This window comes from Molossus molossus, unplaced genomic scaffold (assembly GCF_014108415.1).
Source record: "Molossus molossus isolate mMolMol1 unplaced genomic scaffold, mMolMol1.p scaffold_m16_p_6, whole genome shotgun sequence".
NCBI lineage: Eukaryota > Metazoa > Chordata > Mammalia > Chiroptera > Molossidae > Molossus > Molossus molossus.
The window spans coordinates 23,444,251-23,454,065 of NW_023425399.1; the positions used below are offsets into that span (position 1 = coordinate 23,444,251).

The following is a 9,815-nucleotide window of genomic DNA, read 5'->3' on the forward strand; positions in this document are numbered from 1 at the left end:
GTCAATAGTGTGTGAGGACATCTGGTGGTGATCTGCCGCAGCCATGAGTCCAGTCTATCAGCAACTTTGCAGCCTCCACGCCTGCGGACCATCTTCTTGCCACTCTCCTAACTCAGGTAGATACCACACGCTCTAGGCCTCACATCTGCAAAGGTGCCTCAATTCCCCCACCCACCAGCCTCAGCTTCACTGGGCCTCTGAGGACTTCTAACCTTGCTTGCCCAGTGACTATGGACAGCTGTGGCCTTGTCAACCCAGCAAAATTCTCTGCCATCTGGTGGGCTTCAACCACACCTTCTCCAGCGAGGTCTGAATCCCAGTCTGGGGAAGGCACACCCCTTCCAAATTTGTCCTTCCTTGGACATGCTCCCGAGGATACTCTTTGTACCTTTATAGTTACCCTGTTGTGTAAATGTAATAATTCTTTAAACAGCCCCTGTTAAATTACTATCTCCTGGTTGGCTTAAACAGATATGGTGCACAGAAGTCTAAGGCTCTCCTACCCAATTCTCCTTCCTTCCTTCTCTCTTTCCACAGTGGTCAGGCCTGCATCACAGTCTAAAGGGTCTCACCACCTACTTCTGCTCCCTGTCTCCTTTATCCTTCACAGGTGTAACCCCAACACATCTCTGGACATCTTTCATTCTTTCTTGGCATTTGCTTCTCAGAGGATGCAGGCTGATGAAAATTCCCATCATACTTAGAATAAAATCCCTTGAGGCTTTATATAATCTGCTTTATTCCCCCAGACCAACCCTCTCCCCCAACACACATCTTCCTGCTACTCTCCAAGTCATTCTACTCCAGTCACTGTGGGTGGTCTCCTTGAAGTTCTGCAAACCAGAATTGCACCTCAGGGTCTTGCACTTGCTGCTCTGTCTTTGATACAAGGCTTGTTTTCTCACTTAATTCAGACCTCTTCTCAAATGCCACCTCCTAAGAGGCCTTCTACCCAATACCCTCCATCACCCTTTAGCTCTGTCCCTTTATCCTGCTTTGTTTTGTTCCTTCATAGCACCTATTACCATGCCACATACATATTATACTTACTTACTCACTTTTCTGTCTCCCCCTATTAAAAAAATGTCTTCTTCATGAGGCCAGAGACTGTATGCCTGCTCACTGCTGCATCCCCAAGGCCTGGATTAGTAAGTACCTGGCACACAGTAGTTACTCAATAAGTATTTGTTAATGGACTGAATAAGGGAGCGTCCTTGCCTCTGCTCAAGCCATTTCCTCCACCTGGAATGCTTTCCTTCTCCTTCCTGCCTTTCCTAACCCTTTGAAAACTCAGCTCTAGCCCCTACTCCTCCAGGAAGCCCCCGGGCTGCGAGGCCCTGGAAAGTGGCTTGTTCTTGTCCCTCAGCTACTATACTGCCTCATTTTAGGTATAATGTAGGCTTTATGGCAGGTAAAGACTGAGGTGGAGATGAAAGGCAGAAGAGAACAGGCAGCTTTATTGGGGTGACGGAGAGGGGAGGGGTGCTCCAGAGGTTTAGGCCAGGAGGGAGCTGTCAGGGGAGCAGCTGGGGTGTGGGAGTCACTTCTTCCACTCCTTCTTCTCATAGTCCCACTGGGAGGCCAGGCCTTGCACGGGGTTGCCCTTCATATCCAGGATGCGCTGCAGCTGCTGGGCCTTCCGCTCATCCGTCAAGGTGATGGGCTTCTCCGGGAACACTGCAGAAAGGCGGGAAGAGGGGGGGCAGCTCGGGACCCGACCAGGCCCACGCTCTCCCACTGAGCCAGGGTCCCCAGTGACAGGGTTAGGGTGCCCTGCACAGAGGAGCTTCCCCACCCTGTCCACCCCCACCCCATTAGACTCCCTAAAGCTTCACTCCACAGATGTCTGTGCTCTGATCCTAACTCTGCCTTGATTCGCTGTGGGAACTGGGCCAGGGTCCTTCCCCTTCTGAGCCTTAGTTTCCTCACCTGCTGTGTGGCCCAGTGGTAATAGGAGCATTAGTGTGAAGTCCGTCTGGATCCAAATCCCACATCCACTACTCTCTTGCTGGGTGACCTTGAACAAGTCACTTTTTCTCTCTAAGCCTCAAGTTTTCTTACCTGTCAAAACCAGGCCCTATCCACTAGGGTTGTGGGGATGAAATGAGTTAGTATTTATAACACAATTTGCATAATTTGGGACAGATATTAAGCCCCTAATACATAGTAGCTACTATAATTATAATTACTGAGTTTGCTCCCACTTATTGGGAAGAGTCCAGGAGATCGTTTCTTTTACTTCCTGAAGGGGGTTGGGAGCTAGGGCAGGGGTGTTCTCTTTAAAAGTCTGAGGAGGACGATACTTAACCCAAAGGCTGAGGCACTCATGGGGCATTTTAGGTGGCTTCATGTGTGGAGTAGGGAAGGCCTGGGAGCCACAGCGTCCAACACCCCTCACTTCTCACTTCCTGGTCCATCCGCCCCTGAGGCTGACTCAGCCGGCCTGACGTCCATCCCCGGTACTTTCTATCCCAGTGGGTGGGCAAGAAAGAAATGATCTTTATGGGCACCTATTAGTACCAAACATTGGTCTAGACAAGAATCCTTCCCAAAGACTTTCTCATTTCATTCTTATGCAAGGTAGGAATTCCCGTCACACTTTTACAGAAGAAACAAGGTGAGGCCACTGGAGGTAAAGTCAACTGACTGCAGCTCTTCTCCAACAGCCTCTTCCTTCTTCCAGGGCAGTGCTTCTCAAACCTGAGTGAATCACCTGGAGGGCCCTTAAAACGCATTGCTGGGCTCCACCTTCACAGTGTCTGACTCCATAGATCCAGAGTGGGGCCGAGAATTTGCATTTCTAACAAGTTCGCAAGTGAAGCTATTGGTCCAGGAATGACACTTTGAGAATCAACCTTCTGTGGTAATGAATGGTCAGCTGGGTATATCACAGCCGGGTTAAAGACGACATTTTCCAGCTTTCCTTGCGGCTGGACATGGTTATACGATCGTTTCTAGCCGTTAGAACGTGAGCAGAAGTGGTGTGTGCCCTTCTTTCCCCTCTTCTCTGGAATGTAGGCTTATGGCTGGAGCCAGAGCGGCCATCTGGTCTATCAAGAAGAAAGCTAGCTGCATGTTAAGGATGGCAGAGCAATGGGACAGAAGAAGCCTGACATTGTGGAGTCCCCATATTTACCATAGCCTGTGTGTATGTGTGTGTGTGTGTGTGTGTGTGTGTGTGTGTGTGTGTGTGAAAGAGAGAGAGAGAGAGAGAGAGAGAGAGAGAGAGAGAGAGACAGAGACAGAGGAACAAAACCTTTATCTTGTCTAAGCTCTTATATGTTGGGGACTCTGTTACAGAAGCTGAAACAATGTACTAAAAACTTCCTGTTTAATAACAGCTAGCTGGCCCTCTGGACGGCCCTCCGGGATTCCCTCTCTCTCTCCTTTGGGTCCTCACAGAACCTTGCACACACTTCACCCTAGCCACGTGTGCTGCACTGCAGTAACTACACCATTCACAAGTATATGCCAGGCCCTGGCCTACGGCTCCTTCTCATTAAAACTTCACAAGAGCCCTGAGATGTGGGCATCATTATTCCCATTTTACAGATGAAGGAACTGAGGCCCAGAGAGGCAGAGTTCCTACATTCCCACTCGGGCAGCTATCCTCTGCCCTTCACCCAACACCTCTTTGGGGAACTTTCTAGCACTCTTCGGGTGAGTGTCAGCACAGTTCCCTTGTAAGAGCTTGGCTGGCGGCTGTGGCCACAAGGGCATGGCCCAGGGCAGCAGCCAGGTGGGATGTTGACACTCACCATAGACCCGCTGCCACCAAATCAGCAGAGCTGTGAATCCACAGAAGAAGAAGACACAGCCCATCACTGTCTTCCACTCGTTGGAGCGACGGTTCATCTCTGCAAAGGTCTCGTGGAACTGGAGCCGGTACACTAGATGCAGGGAAGGGGGTGGGGGCTGAGGTGCAGCCATTCCAAGGACCCCAAGCCAACTCTTGGCCTCAGGAATCTCCAGTCTCCCCCTCCCTGCAGTAGATGCTGCCCATTCAGCAAATTCTTATCAAGCGTCTACTTATACACAGAGCAGGGCCAGGAACTGGTAACAAGGCTTCAAACATTAGTCAGCCCAGGGCACTTCTGGTGGGCAGAACCTGGGGTCACACATTCCCTCTGCCCCCCCACCTCCCTTGTCTCTCTCTGCTCTGTTCCTCACACCACCCAGTGACGCCAGAACCCTCCATGCTCTCCTGCTCCCCTATCTTTCCCCATGCTGCTCCCACAACCTCGCAGAGCCCTCCCCCTCACCATTCACGGCCAGCTGGAATGTGCCTTCCTCTGGATGGCCCTCCAGGACTCCGTCTCTCCTTTGGGGCCTCACAGACACCTGAACACACCTCACCTAGCCACATACCCTGTATTACAACCATCTGGGTTTGTGTCCATTCTCCCACTGGACTGGGCGCACCCTGATGGCAGGAACCATCTGGGTGATTCACTCCCATGTTGCCAGCATCATCTAGCGTCAGGCTGTGCACAGTAATTGAGTGAATAAAAAAAAATGAACAGCCCGGCCAGTATGGCTCAGTGGATTGAGCGTCACTCCATGGACTGGGAGATCCTGGTTCGATTTCCATTCAGGGCACGTGCCTGGGTTGTGGGCTTGATCCCCAGTGAGGGGCGTGCAGAAGGCGGCTCATCAATGTTTCTCTCTCATATTGATGTTTCTCTCTCTCTAAAAGAAAAAAAATCAATAAAAACATTAAAAAAAAAAAAGAATGAACAAATGAATAAAATTCTCCCTTTGGGTATGCATTCAGGTGTTTAGGGGTTTCTGGCTGTTGTAGGTGGGGGCTCGCCCTGCCCTCTGCTCCCTGACAGGCCTTTCTGTGCAAAGCCATCCCCAGCCCCCTCTCCCCAGCCAGGCCCACTCTGAAACCTACAGGCCACCTTCTCGGCATGGCTCAGCTGGGTCCAGCTGCCCTTCTCCTTCTCCTTCAGGGCCTGCTGCTCGGCGTTGAGCTCTGTGCAGAAGGGCTCATCTGGCATGGGGTAGGTGCGCTGAGCATGGTAGTTGGTGTAGGGGGTTATCTTCCCCTTGCTGTGGGCTGTGGGCACAAGGGAGGAGCTGAGTTCAGGCTGCCCCTGGGACCTCCCAGCACTAACCATAATATTAATAGAGAGGGCTGCATTTACTGAGCATTTACTGTGTGTCAGGAGCCATTCTAAGGCCTTCAGGTGAGTTGGATCATTTACTCTGCATCACTCCGAGCCAGGTGATGCTATTATCTCCATTTCACAGATGAAGAAACTGAGCAGCAAGTGACTTGCTGAAATTCACAGAACCAGAAGGACCAGGGCCAGGGCTTCAAATTCAGTCCCCCTGGCTTTAAATCCTGTGTTCTCTGGGAAGATCCGAGGTAAAGAGGGCATGTCAGGCAGAGACAATGGGTGAACAAAGGCTTAGTAAGATGAACCTGAGCTGACAGATGAGAAACTGCTCTGCAAACTATAAAACAATATCCATATGCCTTTTATTTATCTATTTGTTTATTTATTAATCCTCACCCAAGGATATTTTTTCATTGATTTTTTTTTTGTTTTTTTAGAGTGGAAGGGAGGGAGGGAGGGGGAGAGAGAGAGAGAGAGAGAGAGAGAGAGAGAGAGAGATGTGAGAGAGACACATCGTTTGGTTGCCTCCTGCATGACCTCAGCTGGGGCCAGGGATCAAACCTGCAACCCAGGTACGTGTCCTTGACTGAAATTGAACCCAGGACATTTTGGTCCACAGGCTTATGCTCTAACCACTGAGAAAACTGGCCAGGGCTCCATATGCCTTAAATGAGAGATCAAGGGCATAGCTTTGGAGTCAGCTGGGTCTGAAACTCAGTTCCTCCGCACCCCGGCTCCAACCAGCCCCTTTACCTCCGGGCGCCTCAGTGTACTGGCACATAGTAGATGCTCCCTAACTAATACTGGTAGAGAAGTTGGTTTACTGCCGGCTTCCATTCTTGGACACTGTCCGTGGTCTGCCCGCAAGAGCTCCGCGTAAGTGTCCAGAAAAAAGGCCGAGCACTAGGAATCTCAACAAAGCTTCTGTTTATTGTCCCCAGAGATGCCCACAGGCTGGCATTGATACCACCTTGCCAGGGTAGCACTGGAACTGCTTTGAGCAAGGAGCCCTGGCTCTTTGTATATCTAGGTCTCCGGGCCACAGTTTGTTCATCTGAGAAATGGAGATAGTAGCACAGACCCCACCTCACATGACTGTTGTGAAGTCTAAAGTGTTAATCTGTCTAAAATGTTTATCTCGGGTAGGGGTACATAGGAGGGGCTCAGTAAATGTTATTTATTTGTAAGTGAGTAAATAATTAAATCAGAAAGTCCCTTCTGCTATCTGGCTGAAATCTCTTCTGCTTTTGGCCTCCTTCTTCTGAGAAGAGCGGACACTAGGGCCTGGAAAGGAGGTCCCAGGTTCTGTCAGCACCTTCACCTCAGGAACCTATGTTTAGGGGTCAGGTTCTGAGGAAGCTTGGAATGCAGAACCTCCATTTCCTGGACCCAGGAGTAGGACTGTGGGAAATGGTTTTAGGGTAGGCCCAGCTGGAAGGGACGGGGCAGCCTGCAGACAGGACTCCTGTCCCCTGCCTTGGAGTTAACAAGGGAGGAAGGTGCCCAGGTCTTACCAGCGTCTCCTGGGCTGTGGATCCCTCGCATTCCAAGTCCTCGCTTTCTCAGCACCAAGCTCCAGACAGCTCTGAAGAACATCTGGGGGTGTGCGTGAATGAGCCCTCACATTGCCCTCTGCCTCTACCCCTTAGGGCCCAGGTGGAGAAACCAGGTTCACAGGTGTGGTGGTGAGGGGGTTCTAGGATTTCAAGGTCACCTTCGGGCCCTTAACCCTTCTAATTTTGTCTGATATCTCTATGGGCGTAGATGGGGGTCCTAGACATTTGAAGTTCCCTCCTGGGACCTCAGTGCACCATCTGAGAAGCGAGAGGAGGCCTAATTCTTATGGCAGGGTCTGAACAGTTGGGGGTTGGGGGCCTGGGTCCTGCTTCCTGCCCTAGCTCAGCCTGGCCAGGTTGGGAAACTCCCTGGGTTGCTTGTCCCCCAAAGGAAATGGGGTGGGAGTCCAGGTAGAGAGGAAGCAGGTCCCGGGACTACCTCTCCTCCCTACCCGGCCATCTGCCACAGTCTCTGCCAGACGGTCGGTCGGCCCCCACCGCTTCCCCCCCTAATTGGCTGCCTACGTGCAGGGAGAGCCTGCTCTGCTGGATCTAGTGGAGGAGGGGGACAGGATGAGCCCAACCCCCATGGGGTGGGGAGTCTCAGGGACTGACATCCCATGGGGGTGGGGAGGGACTTTAGAGGAGGACAAGGACCAAAATGGGTCAGAGGGAGGAAGAGGAGCACACATCTGGAGAGAGTAAAGAGGTATCTCACTTCTGGAAAGAGAAAGCGCCCCCCCACATCTGGGGAGGGGACACCCGATAATTAGGAAGTGGTATACCATGTGTGATACTTGAAAGGGGGCTCTACATCTGGGAAGGAAGGGCTCCCATCAGTGATAAGTTCACATGTGGGGACAGGGAAGGAGTAAACTGCATTTGAGGAAAGGGATGGTGACCCATATGCAGACGGACAGAGGACAGTTCCCCAAGAGTACTCTACTCTGAGCTGCCCCCTCCCCCTCTTCTGTAGCAGGGACCACCTGGGCCCGAGTCCAAGTCCATTCCCCACTCTCCCAGGCTTGGGGAGCAGGGGCTCTCCCAACCACTTACCTCACAGCCTGCTGCAGGGAGAGCAAGATCCAGGTCGGCTGAGGGAGTAACGGAGAATGGGCTGCAGAGGGACCAGAGCTCTGGTGCCCGCCCCTGAGCCCGCCCAAGCCTTTCCCAAGGCCACCCCTGCGTGGGAACATGGAAACGTCCTGCCCCAGAGGGGCGTGGGAGCGCCCAGCTCACCTCCCTGAGGGCTCTGAGCCACAGTCTGGAGAGAGGGACTGCAGAGTGACTCACCACCCACGGGGGTCTTGCCTCTGGAGACTGCCGGCTGACTGCACCCTAGGACACAGCTAATGGTGTGTCCTGGCTGGCTCAGTGTCCATTTGGGTAGTTCCAGGAGCTGGATCTTCCTGCCTCCACACCTTTGCTCATTCTGATCCTTTCATCTAGAATGCTCTCTTTGGACCTTTGCAGACCCAAGTTTAATGCCAACTTTCCAATCCAGAGCCAATGCCTCCTGCTCCAGGAAGCCCACAAGTATCTAGAATCTGGAAGCTGGTGTGTCATGTACTACTTCATTCCTACACACCACACCCAATGAGAGGCGAAAAAAGCCTCCCTCAGGTTCAAATCATAGCTGTGTGGCCTTCAACAAGAACTAACCTCTGAGTTCTTGTTGTAAAGATTAAGTCAATAAAAAAGCATCAAATACATTTATTCAAGAATTATTTATTAAGACCTATTACAGCTGGCATTTACTGAGTATCTATTGTTTACCAGGTTAAGATGCAGAGCCAAACAAAACCAAACACAATCTCTGCCCTTATATGCATTACAATCCAGTTCCAAGCAGAGAAAAAGGCTTGTGCAAAGGTCCAGGGGCATAAAAACACAGATATGTTCAAAGAACAGAGTAAGACGTTCTTGGCCAGCATGCAATGGGCATAGAGGAGCATTGGAGTGGGGTTGAACCACAAAACGGGGCCTCATAGACCATGGTATAGATCGTGCATTTTATTTTATTTTTATTTTTTTAATCCTCATCCGAGAATATTTTTCTATTTATCTCCAGATAGAGTGGGAGAGAGGGAAAGAAAGAGAAATATAGATGTGAGAGGGACACATAGACTGTTGCCTCCAGCACGACCATGACCAGGGCCAGATGAACCGCAACCAAAGTACGTGTCCTTGACCAGAATCGAACCCTTGAGTCATTGGCCCTTGGGCCGACACTCTAATCACTGAGCCAAACTAGCCAGGGCAATCTTGCATTTTATTTTATTTTAGGTGCGTGCCCCTAGCGGGAACCGAATCCAGGACTCTCTGGTCCACAGGCCAATGCTCCAACCGCTGAGCCAAACCGGCCAGGGCTTGGATTTTATTTTAAAGAAGGAAGTTCACTAAAGGTATGGGAGTGAAGTGGTTAAATGGAACAGAGCATGAGTTCAATAAATGTGGCCTGGGATTGTTTGAATACTGATGGTGGACTGATGGGTGAAAGCTGTGGGTCGCTGCTGTGACCTGGGACCAGAGATTTCTAAGTCTCCCAGCTCTGGGCCAATGAGGTGCACCCAGCCATCAGGGTTCCTGTAGCCCAGTGAGGTCATAGGGACCCACTCCAGCCATTGTCTGGAAGTAGGGGCTTAGTCCCTGGAGGAGGGGGGAGAGGGAGGGCAGATGAGCCTAGAAGAGCAGGGACTCAGGGGAAGGTGACAGAGAAACCCTAGAGTGGGCAGGATGGACGTCACCTCCATTCTGGACTACAACAGACACAAAACCAAGTGCAGGCAGCGTGGTAGTTCACTCAATCTCCAAAAGATCCTCAACTCCCGCCCTGGCCGGTTTGGCTCAGTGGTAGAGCGTCGGCCTGCGGTCCAAAAAGACCCGAGTTCGGTTCCTGCTAAGGGCACATACCTCAGTTGCAGTTTGTCCCCAGGCCGGGTTGTGCAGGTGGCAACCACTCGATGTGTCCCTTTCACGTTGATGTCTCTCTCTCTCTCTCTCTCTCTCTCTCCCTCTCTCCCTCCCACTCTATCTGAACAAAAAATGGAAAAATTTGAGAGTAGCCCTATGAACAGAGGACAAGGGAAGACCCTTCTTCAGGCCAGCTGGGGAGAGCACGCCTTGAGTCTTG

General features: G+C 51.4%; 1 protein-coding gene across 2 annotated transcripts; it reads right to left on the reverse strand.

Annotated features, from left to right (window-relative positions):
• Nucleotides 1-1,435: 1,435 nt before the first annotated feature.
• On the reverse strand, nucleotides 1,436-7,806 carry LOC118618823. Of its 2 annotated transcripts, none has more exons than XM_036245341.1 (5): nucleotides 7,739-7,806; nucleotides 6,641-6,722; nucleotides 4,898-5,062; nucleotides 3,759-3,890; nucleotides 1,436-1,677 (listed from the first exon to the last, which is right to left on the reverse strand). In XM_036245341.1, the coding sequence occupies exons 2-5, from the start codon at nucleotides 6,720-6,722 to the stop codon at nucleotides 1,541-1,543; spliced, it is 516 nt and encodes a 171-aa protein (XP_036101234.1). In that variant the 5' UTR covers nucleotides 7,739-7,806; the 3' UTR covers nucleotides 1,436-1,540. The 2 variants fall into 2 exon arrangements, with proteins under 2 accessions (XP_036101234.1, XP_036101235.1); XM_036245342.1 differs by lacking the exon at nucleotides 1,436-1,677 and adding an exon at nucleotides 2,956-3,050.
• Between the last annotated feature and the right edge of the window lie 2,009 nt (nucleotides 7,807-9,815).